The sequence below is a fragment of the Calliphora vicina genome, chromosome X (genome assembly GCF_958450345.1).
Source record: "Calliphora vicina chromosome X, idCalVici1.1, whole genome shotgun sequence".
In the NCBI taxonomy this organism is placed as follows: domain Eukaryota; kingdom Metazoa; phylum Arthropoda; class Insecta; order Diptera; family Calliphoridae; genus Calliphora; species Calliphora vicina.
Genome location: NC_088785.1, coordinates 2,241,807 through 2,262,251, shown reverse-complemented (window position 1 = coordinate 2,262,251; position 20,445 = coordinate 2,241,807). Strand labels below are relative to the sequence as shown.

The following is a 20,445-nucleotide window of genomic DNA, read 5'->3' as shown; positions in this document are numbered from 1 at the left end:
AAATTCATAAACAAAATCAGAGCGATCGTGTTTGTTTATTTACAATTTTCTTTCTCAAATTGTTTGAATTGTTCGCTTTCTTTTTTTGTGAATTACTTATTGTGTGTGCATTTATTTATTTATGTAGCTATATACATATGTATGTTTTGCGTATAAATAATACATTTTAAAAAAAATAAATAAACGGTTGTGAGACAGATTCTGTGTGCATGAGAGGCACTAAATAACAACATGTAATAAATAATAAAAACATAAAAAATATGTGCAAAAGATTTGTTCAAAACAAAGAAATGAAAATGTTCGTGATTGGTGAAAAGCTATAAAAGTTACAACAACAAATACAATTACAAAACAGAAACCAAAACTAAAAGAAAAAATCAACAAGGAGAAAAAAAGAAAGTTGCAAATATTTAATTAAAAAAATATATATGTACCTACATACATACATACTATGTATATAAATGTGAAACTGAAGTGATAATTTGTTCATCAATCTATAATTTATTTTTATTGGATTTAATGGTAACTGCCTAAAGTTATTACGAACGTGAAAAAGTAAGAACTTGAATTTAATGCACAAGTATTGATTTTATTTACAAACAAATATGTAGGTACCTATACCTAAGAATTTCCGTATCAATTTACACATGCCAATAAACCATGATAGCGAAAACAATATCATATAGATACTAGGGTATTCATTCGAGTAATGATCGTTCGATTAATCGAATAATTTCTTACGAATAATTATTCGAATAATTTAAAAATTACCATTTTCGAATAACGAATAATTTGAACAATTTTATTTAGAATAATCGAATAAATGTACATACATACATATTTAAATTTATTAAATTGCATAGAATTTTTCATAATTCCATATTTAAATAAGTAATAATGACTTATAAAAATTATATTGTTTCTGAAATTCGACAAATAACTAAAGATAAAGAGAGTCTTTCGATAACTGTAGATGAGTGGTCCGATAGCTACGTCTATAAATATTACTGCAAGATGTTACAATTATAAAAACAAGTCTTTCAAAATGTTTAACTTAGGATTTGAACCAATGAAAATAAAAGGTACGGAATAAAATATTTGTTATTTCGTAAAAAAAGCTGAATGATTTTAGAATTGATATCGAATCCGAAGTTTTAGCGTCTAAACATGAACATATTCTGGCGAAATATTAGCAGAATCGCAATTAATAATAAAAGTATTAACTTTGATTAAAGTGGTGTTGAAAGTGATGGCGAATGTGATTTTGAAACGGTATAAGTGATGTTATTAGCCACATACCTACGTAAGTGTTGTTCTTTTTTATTCCAAGAAAAAGATGGAGTTCGTCTTATACATGATGTTAAACATCGTTGGATATATTTTTTCTAACATGGTAATAAACTTTTTGCGTATTTATAAATGCGTCAATCATGCACTGTCTGACAATGATATCAAACTTTGGACAGATTTATGTAATTTCCTAAGACCACTTGCTTTAACAAAGATTCGGCAACGTTGATAGAGCTTGTGGGTATAATGCAATTTGTTATAAATAAAAAAATAAAAAGTGAATAATTGATTGCTAAAGAATTAGTTACTCATTTTAAAACCCGAATTAATGAACTGCCTAAAAAAGTTCTTAATACGTTCATATTGCACTGGAATTCTGGATCATGTCCAACTAGCTCAAATGATCAGAATATTTCTGATAAAAATTTAATGGTGGACTTTGTTTTCGAATGTTTTTTAACATTATCAATACTTGTATTGTTAACTTTAACGTTATTTTTTGTTTTTCTTGTTTAAAAAATTTAAATTATTCTAATAATTAGATTAATTTTAAAAGTGTGATCGAATTATTCGAACAAGTTAAAATCTCTTATTCGAATTATTCGTTTTATTCCAACAAGAGAAAAATCGAATAATTTGAATAATTTAAAATGTTTATTTTCGGTTAACCGGTTTATCCGGATTATATCACTCGGTTAACCGGTTTTTAAAAATTAGGACTAAAATAAATAAATAAATCTCATGTTTTGGTGAATTTTTTTATACATTTACAGCCATATGCATAAAAATTTACAAAAGGTTTATATACCAATTATGTATAGCAAAATTTTCATAAAGTTGTATCCATAAACGATTAATAGCTTAAAATGCCTTTGATAAGCAATTGTTAAGTGTACAAATTTTAAAGTTGGTTCGATCCTACTTTAAAGAGTTCTTTTTACTTTTTGTCTTAAAAAGGGGTTTAAAGATAAATTTGGAATAATAGGCGATACTATTGGAATTGCTAAACACAGTTTCCATTCCGCTGGCGAATAAGTTTAATTTTAATGGTACATAGAGTAAGTTCGGGTAATGTGGTATAGGCGGGTAATGTGGTATAGCTGCTTTTCTCTAAAACTAAGAGCATAGGAGTAGCGGTACCAAGCTTAAGAGTTTTATGATCTCAGAAAATTCACATTGGGTGAGTGTACTTCATTTTTGCAGGTCATGGTAGACTTTTTTTGTGATCTGTTAAAAATTTATTTTTTTCTACAATCATGTGTTTTAAACATTATTAATTTAATTTTAAAGTCAAATGGGAATATTTTGCTATTGAAGAACATATGTAACAATATAGTATATTTAGTGTATATGTTTAATTTTATAATAATTTCAATAAACCACGTGGTCGACTAATGTGGTATAGCTAAAGAATTTCAAGCAAATAATATGCCAAAGAAATGTGAAGTATGAAAATGGACAGCGGAAGATTTTAAGAACGCTATCTGAGCTATTAGAAACAACAAATGAAAATTTGTTTCGCATCAGTCATTCAATGTCTCTTACAAAGCGAAGAATGTATTGAGGAGCTTCTGGTAAGCTTGGTCAGCCGCCAACTTTAACCGCATCCATTAAAGATGACGCAACTCATTTACTAATTAAAATACTATGTATCGGTTATGCGGTTTGGTATACAATATTAAAAGAATATGGTGTACCACATTACCCGCCAATTTTTTCAATGGCTTGTTTATGGGTGTTTTCTCTTTTTCCCAAATTTCTCTGAAACTTGAACTTAAAAGACTTTTTTACTCTCATGGATGTAAACCTAACACTTGTAGTAAAACACCAGCTGAAAACTGTTCCAATCGAATTAAGATTCTAAAAATTATAGTCAAATAAAAAATAGGTATACCACATTACCCGAACTTACTCTATATGATTTTGTTTGATGTGAGTTTGATTGGCATTTTTGTCATTTACTTTTAACCTGCAACGCCATGTAGTAATAATATGTGTAAACATTATGGTATTCAATTAATGTGGTTTCTGGTTTAATCGGTTAATCGAGCAAATAATTAATCGAGGTTTAGATTTATTCGGTTAATAATCGGTTAATTTAAAATTATTCGATTAACCGAATAATTTCTATTTTAATTTTAAATTGAAAATACAACAACGAATTTTGTGTACAAAAACATTAAAAACGGCAAAACGGTATTTGAGCTGCAACAACGTCATAACTCAAAATCCGTGTTTTTTGAACTGAGTAATACAAAATTATCAGTTTTCAAATAAGTCAATTATTTTTAGTATGAGAGTATTTTTTTGTTGTAAACATCAAAATTAAAATTCATGTTTTCTCGTATATTTGATAAGTAAAAATTTGTTTAAAATGTATTTAAGAAATAGTAAAATGTCATAAAACATTCAAAGACGTTTTTATCGAAACAACTTTTTTTTTAAATTTTTTTATGACATTGTTGCAGCAAGAGCGATGTGTGAGTTTTTAGGGTTTTAGTGAGATCTTCTGAAATAATCTTTTATAAAAAGAATATAATTTAAATGATTTTTTTCTTTAGATTTAATAAAACTTTTCTTGGAAAAACACTCCCTCGATGATTGTATATGTTGGAGAAATCAAAAGCATGATAAAGAATACTTATTCCTTTTTGGTTTGTTTTAGATTTTGATTAATTTCAAAAAAAAGTTTCGCCTATACATGTAAATACAAACAAAGTTTCAAAGACATGTAAATTAAATATATCAGTTGTTATACATACTAGGGTATTCAATGGATTAACCGTTAATCGGTTAACCGATTAATTTTGGAAGGTTAACTGTCGAATAATTTAAAATTGCCGATTTTCAAATAACCGAAATTACTGTTTTTGCACTTTAAACAATGTTTTTGTATTTATTTTTCCCTTTCAATTCAAATAAAAATTAGATAGTTTTAAGTAGAGAATGAAGTTTTGATGTAGGTTTTTCAATATTTGACTGCTAAAGAAACACAAAAAATAACATTAAAGTTAACATTACAAGTATTGATAATGTTAAAAAATGTTCTGACTAACATTAAATTTTCATCAGAAATATTCTGATCAGATTCCCTCTCGAACAATCTACAAAACAATTGACTAGCAAACTCTTTAGTTTCCGCTTTGAAGCTAGTTGGACACGATTCTGAATTCAATTACAATATAAACGTATGTATTAAGACATTTTTATATCGTTCATTAATTCGGGGTTTAAAATGAGCAACTAATGCTTTAGTAAATGAATTATTCACTTTTTCTAAATTATTTAAAACAAATTGTATTATAGCTCTATCAACGTTACCGAATATTTGCTTAATCAAGTGGTTTTAGGGAGGGAATTACACAAATCTGTCCAAATGTTAATACGCAAAAAGTTTTATTACCATGTTAGACAAAGATGTCCAACGATGTTTAACATCATGTATAAGGCGAACTCCATGTTTTTCTTGCAACAAAACGTAGGTTTGCAGTATTTTGTGTTTATAATTAGATTTAATAAATATTTTGCAACACTTACGCGGTTAATAACATCACTTATATACATATATTTTAAGATCATCTATTTCAACGTAATCATTATAAATGTCATCCTCAATATGAATTTCGACGACCGTCTCAAAATCACATTCGCCATCACTTTAATCTATATTAATATTTTGATTATTAATTGCGATTCTGCTAATATTTCGCCAGCATATGTTCATGTTTAGACGCTAAAATTTCTGTTTCGAAATCAATTCTAAAATCATTTCATAAAAAAAAATCAGTTGAACATAATGAAACTATTAAAAATTAAATTCCGCATAATTCTAGAAGTTTAGGCTAATTCATACTAATGATTCATTATAAACATAGTGATGATTTTACCAAATGTTAAATTGAATTTTATGTACATAACTTCTTTCAATAATTTTATTATTCATTTCGTTAGCTTAAAGTATAGAATTGCAAGTTCCTTTTCAGAAATATTGCAGGAGAGACAAAAAACGTTGTAAATATTTTTGAAATCTGTTAATGCTGTTTTATATATTTTTTTATAAATAAGTATGCTAAAATGTTATTGATTATTCTAAGAAACTTGACAAAAGTGATTATGTTTTGGCTTGATCGAAAGGAAAGAATGGGTTATATATAATGCGATTATATTTTTCTCAAAGGTAACATTTTAGGAAGTTGTATAAAGAGAAACCTAGTTTTATGTAATTTTAAAATGTATGCCAAATTTTCTCAAATCGGAAAGCTGCTTTCAAAAAATAAAAACGTCTTTTATATGTCCCAATATGTTCTTAAATATTTTGCAAAGGGAATTTATAGCCCGGACCTCGGTACCGTCAACAGAGTCAAAATTCTAAAAAATATGATTTATGGGATTTTTGAAAAGTTTTTTTTGGAATTGTGGGATTGTCAATAACAATTCACAAATCGTCGGCCGGATGTTTATGTGCTCCATATGCCATATTGACAATTTTGAGTTAAGGATGCCACCTTAGGTTTTCGATCCCAACATTTTAAAATTTTCAATCCGTTTTCTGCTATCTTGTCTCCTTGCTGAGATAAATCGTGTCCATTTTGCGTTGATTTAAGCGTTGCATTAGGCTTATTATTACTTAATGTTGCCTTTGGTGCGAATTTAATAACAGTCATGGAGATAACGAAATAAGTATGTAGTTGCACTACCGAGCTACTCTAAAACAAAAGACCATGCAAAGATACTATATCTAATCCTCGGAATAATAATCTGAGGGTTTCTTGTCGAGTGTGTAAAGGAAAATCTTGAGCAAAGTTGCAATTGTCCATTTGTCATAATTCTGAAGAAGAATTACGATATATAATATAATTATTAAATGAGCATCCTAACTTGCAAGCAGACCTTTAGAAGCCAAAACGTGTTCTTCATTTTTCAATCAAAACAAAGTAGTGAAATGAAATCAAATGAAAACCTTTCTAGGGAAACTAATGATGTCAATTTATTTCTATTTATCTATTATCTCTAATGATATCAGTCATATTCAACAGAAGAAAAGTGGTGTTATAACCCCGGCGAAATGCATATTGAGAAGAAACAATTGTCCCATTGACGACATCGAGAATATGACTTTTAACAATATGTACCACTACTTTGGATATCGCAGGTAGAATAGAAATGGGCCTCAAATCATCCTAACCACTCACTACTCTTGTCTTCGGAATAGGTACCACACCAGCAACTTTCCACAAAGAAGGAAAAGTTGATGTTGTCATCATCCTCTGTAATAGTTTTGAAAGAAAAAATCCAAAACTTTCAAAAGTTTCTATATCAATAGTGTCTGTAGTATTCGTGGGAGTAACAGTAGCAAAGTATTCATTGACATTATTAACATTAAAATCATTAAGGCTCGTTTTCTCAATGTATCGACAAACTGCCTGTTACGAAATGTCGACATAAATTTATTAGGGCGATAAACTGTCCGTTAAAAATTTTGGTTTTCTCAATATACCGACAAAAAACATTATTTTTGGATGGCAATACCTCTCAAAATAGATGTGAAAGTTGGGAACCCTGCCTTCAAGTGACAACATGTATACATAAATCAGCTGTTTAATGTGGCCATCGACAGTCGGAATCTTTTAAAAAATTCATTATCCTGCCTGTCTTTCAGGTAGTTGGCCTGGCATGATAAACTTGGAACTCATGTTCTTCGAGTTAATCCTCCTTCAAATTAATGTTAATTCCTCTATTCAACTTTTTTTATAAAATCTATTTAATTTCGTTTACAAAAGCACAATCACATAAAAACTATGAACAGCAGTCAGCTGATTGAGTTTATCTGTACGATAAATAAATTTGTTAATCTGAAGACCGAGAAATCCGAAAACAGAGAAGGCTAAATCCCTTAGGGAAATAGCATGCAACAAATAATTTATCTTCATCCACACATCATGTACATATTTGATAATTGGAGCAAAATTATAAAGAGATTCCACAATAGAACTTAAATAAGAAGACTGAAAATCAATAGAAGTAGAGTTGGAAAAAGTGGAGGTCTCAAGGTTATCCATACAAGAAGTTATACTTTCCCAATCAATACTATGAAAATTACTATAGGTGTGAAATTCCGAGCAACGTCCGTGGTATTAGTTAAGAAAAAAGATGGCAGCACTAGATTCTGCGTTGACTACAGAAAGCTGAATGAAGTCACCAAGAGAGACAGCTATCTACTACTAAGAATAGACTCTGGACACTCTAGCTCTAATGTGGATATTGGCAACTAGAGATTTCAGACAAAGAGGAGCGTTTAGTGGAACGTGTGTTGAAAGGACTTCACTGGAAGACATGCTTAGTGTACATCGATGACATAATTGTCATGGGATATGCAATACCCAATCAGGAAGCTAAAACGATTATAAGCGTATTTGTGAACAACTGGGTGTGCCGCTTTGGTGTTCCACTGGAGCTGCACTCGGATCAGGGTAGAAATTTTGAATCCGCCGTATTCAAGGAAATGTGCGATTTATACGGAATAAGAAAAACCAGAACAACGCCACTGCATCTTCAATCTGATAGCATGGTCGAAAGATTCAATCGCACTCTGGAGGAATATTTAAGAAAAGTGGTCAGTGCATACCAGAAGGACTGTGATGAACACATACCGAAATTTCTATTGGCATACAGATCAGCTCTTTATTACTCAAACTCTCGAACACCAGCAAAAATTGACTTCGAACAGAACCTCATCATCAAATAATGAAAACGCTTCCCAAGAGCAAGATGACCGTAACGAACTTTATGAATTTGTACGCAGACGAATAAAAATGACCAGCGACAAAATTAAAGCCATATACGATCGAGCAGCAAATTCTGAGGGATTCGAAGGCCAGCTTGTGCTGTTGTATAACCCACAACTTAAGAAAGGACTGTCTCCCAAACTACAAACCCATTGGGATGGACCATACAAAGTGATTAAGAAATTAAACGACGCACAGTGGTATGATAATAAAAAAAGAGGGAAATAAATCTGTAACTTCTAAAGTTTAGAATCTAAACCCTTACGCCGATTTGAATTGAAATTAAATTTTTATTTATGAATATTTTTTAATGAAATTTCACAGTTATGTAGATTTTTCTATTTAAAATGGAGAAATAAAAACAAATTTTGAAATTTGTTATCCAGTATCCCGCAATTCAAAAAAATCTTGAAAAATCCCAAAAATGGAATTTTTTCGTTTTTTGGCTATAATATCCATAATAGGGGCGGGGTTATCGGAACCCTTTACAAGATAATTAAGAACTTATTGGGCCATCTAAAATAGGTTACTATATTTTGATATCGAGTATGCTATTTGAGAATTTTTGCCCTAAAGTTGAATTTTACATAAAAAATAGGCATTTTTTGAATGGACCTGATCCCGTCGGTATCAAAAATTATAAATGTTTTTTTCATTTAAAATATTTGGCCTAAAGTTAGCTTTTCAAAAAGTACAAATTCATTATACATCCTCTTAGAAAATTTTTAGATAACTTAAAAAGAATAAAAGTACTTTTTTCCCCAAACATTTTTTTTTATATTCAAATGCATTTAACTTTGGACTCAGTCATGATTTTGAAACACTTCTTTCTTTATTTGATATATAGATCTATTGTTAATCCTATAAAAGAAAAATGCATAAAATTGGAGAATATTTGGTACCGCGGTCACCAAAAAACTGGTGTAGGGTGGGTAAAAATGTTGAAAATTAAATTTTCAAATGCGAATATCTCCTAAGCTATAAGAGATAATTGATAGCTACGACGATCGGAACACAAACGAAGAAATAGGATCATTTTAAAAATTGAACATACCCGAGGTGTCCTACTTTGGGAACCCTGGTCCCGCTCCTGGTGGGGTCATGAGGTCCAAATTCAAAACTTAAACTCGACTACACTTCCTATTTGCGCATGTGCAATTTAATTCAAATCGGCGTAAGGCTTTAGAAGTTACAGATTTATTTCCCTCTTTTTTTATTCTCATACCACTGTGCGACGCACATTGGCTCAGGATCGTTTTTCATCGGCCAAAACTCTGTAACTTTTTTTTGATGGACAGAAAATCAAAAATCTGACTTTACAGCTATTCTGAAGATTCTCTGAAAATTGAGTTTATTCGGAACATACATACAAACATCCATTTTTATATATGGGAGATTTCATGTCAAGTGAACCAACTTTTGAAATCGATGTCTTCCGATCGGAAAGAAATTAGTTCAATTAGATTGTAATTCAGACACAATTTTTCAACAAGATCGGTGGAGAACTCTGTTAGTTCGAGGGGGTCAAAATTTTACATTTTTGCCAAGCAGGTGTTTTTTTTTTTCATCCATGTAAATTATTACCATTTGTTCTTAGCAAAATGATGAAAAAATTAACAAAAACTTTTTTGACTTTTTTTCAAAATTGGCTTAGTTATTTTCCTTGAAGACCTATTTGGTCACTTAGGGGGATGCGAGTTAGATATATATCAAAATAAATGTTTTGCAACATACCAATTTTGATTTTTTTTTTGCTAAATCTTTGTTGACTTTTTTTCAAAATGGACATTTTTTAATTTTTTTTGGTTAAAAGAAAGCTTAGATATTTTCCTTGCATACCTTTTTAGTCGCTTAGTATTTTTATTTTTCTCCTATGACTTTATTAAAGTTACTAAAAATTAAAGACTGTAGGATGTAAGGTTTATACAAAATCTAATAAAAATTTTATTACCCTGATTTGTGTTAAAATTTTATTTTGAATTTTTTCAAATTGTGTCATTGTGAATCCTCGAGGGTCATTATAATATGTTCAACGATTTAAATTTTAAAATCTCAGTGTGAAGTGTTCTTATCGGTTGTGGGTTCTTACCCATTCCCTATGTAATCATAGTAGATTTCATTTTATAACAAACTTATTTTTGAATACATACTAAATTATACATATGTTTGCATATCAGCATTAAAGAGAGAACTTATTTTATTTACAGCTTTGTGTCCTTAAGTTATGGGGAACACAGGAAGTACACATAATTTACACAACGAATGTGTCGATAGCGAATTAAATTCGTATTATACCCAGCCATATTTTAGACGAACAACAGGAGACGCAAAAAAGAAACATAATCCGGTCATATTGGGAGGATGGTCAAGTAGTAGAAATGTGGCCGAATGTAAAGTTTTGCCGAAACCTACAGAAAACCATAAGCTTAGAGCTACAACCAATGGTGCTATTTTACAGGCGGGTGGTACAATAAGCTTCCGTGTAAAAGATCAGTTAGAGGAAAGTACTGATATTTCTGAGCGTTTAGAGCGTGAAAATCAACCATCTAAATTTCATCCGATGAGACGTTGCCATACACTTATACTTGATGGTCAGAATGAGTCAATATCTCATCGTAAATCCGCCCCACCACTAGCAGAATTTCGACGTTCACAAACACTACTTCATGTTGGTTACACAAGGACCAGATCCCAAGATCATATTTCATCGAATTTTGACGAAGATATAAACCGTTCCTCGCAAGCACCAACAATAACTGTTACAGCGTCTACGCTAAAAGTTAATAAGTACAACAAAAAACGTAAAGCTCCTCCGGCTCCGACGAAAATTACTTTGAGCCTTGATACTAAAAGTTCTGGTCAAAATGTATCTGATGAATCGAAAAACACTTCATTGGCAAAGCCTCGCATGTATGCAACGAATAGTAATAAAACATTAGTGCAGCAGCAACCACAAACCCGTAAACAACACCAGACACCCTTACAACGTGGGTCTAATACACGCACATCAGTTAATTCTTCTCGGCCTATTCAGCCGGTCAGTTCGGGTTACGCCAGCAAATTACCATACAGAAGAGAGAAAAGTTTTGACGCCATCCTTCTAAGACAAAAAGAAACTAGTGATTGTAATGATAGAAGAGCATCAGTTCAAAAGCCAAACATGCTTCAGCCAAGAGAACTTCCATCTCATCCAGTTGTAAATAAATTGGAAGCAAATACACACCGAAGGCAGCATACCAATGTCACATCAAATAAAATCCAGAATACCTCAATAACTATCAACAGTTCCGGAAAGAATCGTCGAAGGCAGACGAACAAAAAGGAGGATATAACTTGGAAAGAAGAGTCAATACATTTGAATTTAGGCAGCGATCCAAGAGCGAATATGTCTAAACTCGAAAGTGAACATGAATATCAAGCGACAGCAAATGAAATAAAAACTAAATCTCAACAATCACGCATACCTCAGTTGAAACGTACATTTTATTTTGGTATGGATGCAAAAAATAAAAGCCTTAATCCGGATGTTCCTCAAACTCAAAAGGTACAATGTAGAAATGAAGAAAATACTACAGAAAGTGAGAATGAGAAGATAGCGCTATTAGGTCATAGTCTCGAAGCCGAAGAAGAAATTGTGGATAACGGTATATTGGTGCATGTTCGACCTACCCTGCCTAGAAGACAACCCGAAACGCCTAGCTTCAGTCCAGCGGCTGCTTGGCGCAACCTTTTGGAAGAACAGCAACGTTCGCACCATGAACGCTCCAAACCAAAACATAATAGTTTAAATAGCCAAATAATCGAATCGCCAATTTGTCTGACGTCTAATCCAAAGGTAAATACAGCCTTAATAGCTGCCGCTAATTGGACACCGCAGCAAGACCTAGAAGACGAAGATGATGACGATGACGAGGACTTAAAACAGAAATGCAAAAACACAAATGTGTCAGCTAAAATATATATAGAAAGAGAAAAGCAACCAAATACAAATCCATTGCACGTTTTTAGTTTATCTTTACCTCGAGATGTTCATTTACAATGCCAAATGAAGTCATCTATAGATTATATGGAACATGAAAACAGTTTAAAAGCGGCAAACTGTTGGCTAGTACCTGGCTTCAACAGTTTGCAAAAATTTAAAACTCACTTGGGAAAAAATGTTGATTCTCGCTCTAATTGTAAATGCAACAGCGCTGCAAAAGCATCCATTAAACGAAATAGTTACCATATACAAAAACATTTAGGGGATACCTTTTCTACCGACTCAGAATCTCATCAACCCGATTGTGAGCTTTACAAAACGTCAACTAGGCGAACTAACTATCATAATGATAACTGGGTTTTGCACAAATCCAAAACAAATGATGCGTCATTGTCGGCGGCCACCAAAAGCGCAGACGATAGTTGTTTAAAATCGACTATGAATTCAAACTCATTAGTTCATTTGCAACCGAAATCATTGACTAATATCTGCGTCGGAAAACATATCGTGTACCTTCCAGGACAGGATGCATTTAATACATTAAATAAGGACAGCCCCAATAATCCAAAGCAATCGAAGACGACCAAGTCCACATACAAACGACAACGTCAACGACAGGAAATGGTTAGAGAAAGCCTGCAAGACCTAACGCCAATACAGAATATACACCAGGTACGAAAGATGTCATTCCGTTTGTAAAACATCCAAATATTGGTCTTAGAACCTAAAAGTATAATTTATTCTCGATCCTTATAAAATTCTATAGGACCTTCAGGGCAAGAAGTTAGGCAGATGACATTTTCCTCAAATATTCTTTGTTTATCAAAAATATTGGCAAAATCGGTCCAGTACGAGTAGAACAAGAGTTATGGACCATAATGTCGATAAAGTTGATATTGGCAAACAAATATGGAAAAACGATAAATATAATATAAAACAAGTATGAAAGTATGAAAGGCAGTGAAGCGTGATTTATTTCTATATGAAAATCATTTTTGTTAAATTTAATATGGATTCCAGCATTTTTATGAGAATTGTGCTCGTTTTTTTAGGAAGTGGGCCATGAAATTAGGTCGAGTGATTTATATCTACATATCGTCGTCCCGAAGTTATCTTCACGTGTATTAAAATCTTAAACTAAAACTAAAGTTGTTATTGACGCTGCAATGTTCAACATGAGTGCTCGTTGAAATGATTATCTGGCCAAATCCAGTGTTTCCAATCGGCTCAGTCTTCTAAGGCCCTCAAATGACAGCAACTCCCTGGCAAGGGGATTTGGATGATCCAATAGTTTTGAAAGGTAGTTTAAACTGGAGCGTTTGATCTCCTAGCGTGTTATGGGAATATTGAGATCCCTATGAATATTACTATTGCGAATGTACCATGGGGCACCTGTTATTGTCCTTAACAGTGCTGACTGCTTTCTTTGCAATTTTTCAACGTTAGATGAGGAGGATGTTCCCCATAGCTGAATCCCGTATAGCCATATCGGTTTTATAATTGTTTTGTACAAAAGCACTTTGTATTCCAAGTCTAAAGCAGACCGTGGGTCAATTAGCCAGTACAATTGAACTGACTTTAATTTTATTTGTGTAACCTTGGCTTCAATATGGTGGATCCATGTTAAGCGGCGATCAGGATGGATACCGAGATATCTGACATGGCTCTGTTTAGGAATTTTAATATTATTTATCTGTATGGAAGGGCAAATTTCTCGTCGTAGAGTAAATGTAACGATAATATATTTTGTTGCATTGACTTTAATTTTCATTTTGTCCATCCATTTTTCCAAATCGCCGATGTGAGACTGGAGTTGTTCAGAAGCTATTGCGGGGTTTTCATTTGTACTTAAAAAAACGGTATCGTCCGCAAATGTAGATGTGTGAGTCAGTGCGCTCGTAGGTATATCCGCAGTATATAAAATATATAGGAACGGCACTAGTATACTTCCTTGTGGTACACCAGCAGATATTTTTCGACGTGACGAGATCACATCTTTCGATCTGATTTGGAAAGATCATTCATGTATGTAATTTTTAAGCAGTTTATGTACATTCGCATGTAGTAATCTAGTAATTTTGTGTATAAGTCCATCGTGCCAGACTTTATCGAAGGCTTGAGATATGTCAATAAATAATGCGGAGCAATACTGCTTGCTCTCGAAGGTTTTCCGAATAAGTGTAGTTATCCGATGTACCTGTTCGACATTACTATGTTTCCATCTGAAACCAAATCAAGTAACAACTTTTCAAAAAGTTTTGAGAATATTGACAACAGGCTAATGGGACGGTATGATGTCACTTGAGTGACATCCTTTCCCGGTTTTGGTATCATAACTATATCAGATATTTTGCATGAGGATGGGAAATATCCAATACGTAGTATTGAGTTAAATATGAACAAAATAATTCTCAGTGCTGAGTTGGGCAGATTACTTATAGTCGTGGTAGTAATTGTATCTATACCACGGTAGAGAACCGGAATTTTATTGGGTTTGGCACCACGTTATTTATGACATTTGCACTAATAGATGAATTTGTATCATTTGGGGTAAATACATTCTCCAAGTGATTGGCAAATGCTTCGATTTTGTCTGAAGTATTTCAAAAAAAATTAGTTAAGACCATTTTCTGGGTTAAAATTCTTAGATCTATCGATCTGTTAAATTGACAGGTTTATATCTCTTATAATTTCAGAGATATTGTGGAGCAATTTTGTTGTATATCCATTTTGCTAAAAAAAATAATGTGTTATGATCAGAGTTCGAAAAAAAAAACACTACACATACACATTCGCTACAAAATGTACGAAATACCTTAACAAAATTTTAGAGTTTGCGAACATTTACATTAGGCTAATTTTGGAGATATTTTTGGCATACCACCACGTGATGGCCAATGTTGTATAAGTAATGAAAATAATTTTTTTAGGTCATTTCACGCACCAACACCAATTTCTAAAATAAATCAAATTTTTTTCTCTGAAAAATTATATAAATAATTTCATATTTTTTTTTGCAAGTGTGAGGGATTCTTCCCTTATTTAAAAATTATCTTTTGAAGTATGTCCGCAGTTATTATTAAAAAACAATATATTGTTTTTCAAAATAATTGAAAAAATTGAATGAAAAACTTTATTGCGTTTGCTGCGTGAACTTTTTTAACAACCGCTAAAAAATAATACCGTGGTTTTTTATAGTTTTTAATACTCTATACGACCATGCTATGCCAATTTGCAAAAATTGTCAATAGTTACATATATACCTAATGTACATATACAATATACCGTACACTACGATTGTGAGATGATGTTCGCAAACACTACGAATAAGGTACGGTATATTGTACACATTCACTACGTTTAGTGTATTTTTTAGCGTACATTTAGCGAAGATTTTGTTGAACATGTGGAGTATGGATGAAGGCAGAAATTGATATATTTAATACAAAAATAATGACGGAGAAGTAAGAAAATCGAAAGATATGTATTTATAAATGTGTTTAATTTTAAATTCATTTCGTATTTTTATGTTGCGAAAAATTTTACAATTTTTTAGGATATGTTTGTAGATTTTTACTTTTGAATAGGACTTGAATGAATTATCGAAAATCATTTAAAGATTTTTATTTTTTAGATAATTATAAATAATTTTTATCGAAAATAATTTATATTTTGAAATTTAATAGAGAACTGTACATAGAGCGGAAACTAAAAAACACAACAAATTTACATATACGAGTTTTGTTTGACAAAGGCAATAAATCAATACCATTCATTCATGTTTGGGGTTTTCCACACATTATTACACCTAAAAATTCTTTTTTACAGCTGTCAGTATCATAAAATATCATAAATTATGTACATACATAAGTACATCTATTGAAAAACACTTTTCATGAAATTTGCATTGGCAATTTTTACAAGTACCACAAAAACCCTTTTGAAATGGTTACAAAATAATGGATTGATTGAATCGGTAGTATATTAAAAAAGTTAAATTTTTCCCACCAATGCTCTCTTGTATTCAGTTGCATTTTTTTATTATATTTTATTCAAAATACCACCTATACATACGCAGCCCATAAACTTGTAAAAAATAATTTTCAAGCCAATCCAATTGTTCTATTTTGCCTTCATTTTAATCTAAAAATCATGAACTAAAATAGATCAACAAATTATTGCAATGGAGAAATTAATTAAAAACTCATACAAACTTACTCACATAAATAATGAAAAATTTAACAACGGTATGCATATATTTCTAATAGACAATACAAGTAAATGAAACAGACAAACAAAAAACACATGGAAAAATACTATACCGTACATGTACTTTAAAATCTTCGCTACCTACATGTACCCTAAAAAGTTCACTACGTGTTCGCTAAAATCTTCACTACTGAAAGTTTTCTTAAAATCGGAGAACGTTAACCCCTAAATCGTGAAGGTCAAAGGTAAAATTTTTCAATATTTGGAATTTCTAAGCGAAATGTTTTTTTGGGCCGATTTTGATGAAACTCAACAAAAATATAGCACAAAGCCTAGTATTTACAAAAACAGCAGAAAAATTTAAATTAACCCTATATATCACTTGGGGTTAAAATGACCCCAAAATTCTAAAACAATAAAAAAAATTATGATTTTAAAAGTTTGGGTTCATTTTAACCCCAAGTGCTCTTAAGGGTTAATTTCCCTTTTTGTGCTGTTATTGTAAATACTAGGTTTTGTGCTATATTTTTGTTAAGTTTCATCAAAATCGGCCCAAAAATATACAACATTTCGCTATATTTCCATTAGAAATTCCAAATATTGAAAAATTTGATCTTCACGATTTAAGGGTTAACGTTCTCCGATTTTAGGAAAACTTTCAAACTATATTTAAAATTACCTGGACTATAATATTCTGAACAGATTTTACTTAAAATTAATAAGAGTAAGGAAACTGGGCTCATTCGCCAAAATATGGCCAAAAAATTAGTTTTTCTCGAAAATTTTAAAATTTAAATCGCAGGTACGGAAAAACTGTAAGAGATATTTTCATAATTTTAATTTTTATACCTGCGAATAGGTTAACGGTATCCAACAAAGAAATCATATACAAGTAAATATGGATATATTTTAAGTAAAAATGAGCTTTTATTTTAATGTTTATCAAAATATGTTAATTTTGTGGCTACATTTCTTGTTCTAGTTGCCTGGACACGTTAATGGACTGGCGATTTTTTAATAACTTTAAAATTTTTTGACCAATTTCTGTTTTTATGTCTCATTAGAACGACAATTACGTACACATTTCAATTCTTTTATATTAAATTGCAAAAGTAAGTTTTTAATCGCAAAATTTTTACAAAAACTGAAAAAAAATTCATTTTTCCCCTTATAAATGCATCTCAAAACTTCAGAGGGCTTGCGGCACGTCTTAACCCTAACCGATTTACCTAAAAAATTTTCAGGATGATTTTTTTACTAATGTTTACCAAACTGGGGGGTGAGAATGGCCAAAATCCAACTTTCGTTTATTAAGGGCCACCCAAATGTACATGTGCGCAAACACTAAAAACAGATGAAGGGAATGTGTTCTTTAAATGTACAGTACGAATAAGGTAGGGTTTATTTTCGAACTCTGGTTATGATACGGTATCATGCCATTTTTGTGGATATACAACAGTTGAGTTCAAAAATGAAGATGTATTGGTGAGAGAGCTATCCAGCAAACATAATGTCAAACACTTAAAATAATAATAAAATGAAGAAAGTTTATATTTAGAATTTTTGTCAAATAAAACCAATTTATTAAATGAATATAATTTAAATTTTAAGGAAATGAAAGAATATACATCATACGGCCGAAATACTCTCAAATTTTTTATTTATTTTTAACTTTGTTTTTTTGTGTTCAATTGTAATTCATCCAAAAACTAACCAACAACAATGCTTATTGAATTTCTGAAAAAATTAGACATTTATTATGCTCTCAATTGTTGTATGGGATGAACATCACTGATATACACGTATGTGATACAAATATTTAACAAGTTTTTAAAAAAGAAAAAATTATTTTATTTTAATTATAATATGCATTTCGAATTCGTTTTATATTCGTGAATCTTACAGCATACAATCTATAAGGGTTAGTTTTTTATATATAGGTTGTCTCAGTAAGAATGCAATTTTTGATTTTAAAATAAAAACATGTATTTTTTGAGATAGTTGTGATTTTTTATTGGATTGTAAGGACGACACGTTCTGATTAACTACGGAATAAAATATCTGCCAAATGACCACACGGATCTGTTGACAAGGTATACGTATATATTCATTTTGTCTTGAGAAATATTTATTCATGTGCATGAATAAAATTGCCAAAACTCTCTTTCTAGCTCGTATTTTAAAACTTGATGATGGAAATTCATCATCACTTATAGATCTTTTATAGAGTAGAGAAAATAAATTGAATTTATTATATTTTATTACTTTAATTTTGGTAAAAGGCTTGCTAGTAACGAATAAACTTTCAAATCGGTCGGAAGCATTTCCATAATCTTTAAAATTAACTTTTTGGGTTGATTTTGTTATCGTTCTATTGTACTATGTACAGTGTAAATCTCTTGAATTTGAACACACACAGGAGTCGCTCCAAAGAATCATATGCTCAATAATCAGCCTTATCATGTAAGGCGTAGTCGTTTTACGACAACGACAGTTTCGTACTAGATTAAAAAAATTATTCAACCTGTTTCATTAATCTAGTACGAAACTGTCGTTGTCGTAAAACGACTACGCCTTACATGATAAGGCTGATTATAAAATCTTGCAATACATTTTCCAAAATTTTAATAATAAAAGGGTTTTTTAAGCCCGCCAGAACTGGATTAACTGTCTAATGAACGGTCCCACTGTTCTCACTTTTTGACATTTAGGATCAGTATACTCTAGCAAATCATTATAAATATATTGATGCTTGAACAACGCTACCAAATTATCCAAAAGTATTTTGAAAATCAGTTATTGATTCACGCAACTTATTGTCTACAGTTTTATCGCAAAATTACATTTAGCGATGAGGCTCAATTTTGGCTTAACGGGTTTGTTAACAAACAAAATTGACGCATATGGAGTAAGACTAATCCGCAACAAAATCTACAAACTTCATTACAATTTTTTACAATTTCAAGTTCTATCTGGTTTAAAAAAACACACTTTAGAACTTGCCATAATATTTCCAGAGCGACCACAAAAATTAAGATTAGTGGTTTAATTAATTTACTAATTACTAGGATATTCAATCGATTAACCGTTAATCGGTTAACCGATTAATTTTGGACGGTTAACTGTTCGAATAATTTAAAACTGCCGATTTTCAAATAACAAATAAACCGATTAATTTGTGTCGATTAACCGATTAACCGAAATTCCTTTTTTTGCACTTTAAACAATTTTCTTGTATTTATTTTTCCCTTTCAATTCAAATACAAATTTCAAATTAAAATTAGATATTTTTGGAACATTCAATAAACATGATTAGTGAGTATGTATAAGGGTATTCAATCGATTAACCGATTAATTTTGGACGGTTAACTGTTCGAATAATTTGAAATTGCCGATTTAAAAATAACAAATAAACCGATTAATTTGTGTCGATTAACCGATTAATCGAAATTCCTTTTTTTTGCACTTTAAACATTTTTTTTGTATTCATTTTTCCGTTTCAATTCAAATACAGATTTCAAATTAAAATTAGACATTTTTTTAACATCCAATAAACATGATTAATGAGTATGTATAACAAATGACATATTAAATTTACATGTATTTGAAACTTTGTCTTTTATCATAACTAAACGAAACTATTAATTTAATCAAAATCTAAAACAATCCAAAAAGGAATATTCTTTATCATGTTTTTGATTTCTCAAACATATACAATCAGCGAGAGAGTTTTTTTCCAAGAAAAGTTTTATTAAATCTAATGAAAAAAATCGTTTAAATTATATTCTTTTTATAAAAGATTATTTCAGTAGATCTCACTAAAAGCCTAAAAACTCACAACAACGTCATAATTAAAAAAAGTTGTTTCAATAAAAACGCCTTTGAATGTTTTATGACATTTTACTATTTCTTAAATAAATTTTAAACAAATTTTTACTTATCAAATATACGAGAAAACATGAATTTTAATTTTGACGTTTACAACAAAAAAATACTCTCATACAAAAAATGTTCACAAAAATGATTTCAAATACCTTATTTGCCGTTTTTTATGTTTTTGTACACAAAATTCGCTGTTGTATTTTCAATTTAAAATTAAAATAGAAATAATTCGGTTAATCGAATAATTTTAAATTAACCGATTATTAACCGAATAAATCTAAACCTCGATTAATTATT

General features: G+C 30.7%; 1 protein-coding gene across 1 annotated transcript in view; it reads left to right on the top strand.

Moving 5' to 3' along the window:
* Positions 1-201: 201 nt before the first annotated feature.
* The window catches only part of LOC135962822 (uncharacterized), a 31,816-nt gene continuing 11,572 nt past the window's right edge, over positions 202-20,445 (top strand). The window contains exons 1-2 of the mRNA XM_065514719.1: positions 202-555; positions 10,283-12,729. Coding sequence (XP_065370791.1) covers positions 10,300-12,729 — 2,430 coding nt within the window. The 5' untranslated portion in view covers positions 202-555; positions 10,283-10,299. The remainder of the gene's footprint in view (positions 556-10,282; positions 12,730-20,445) is intronic.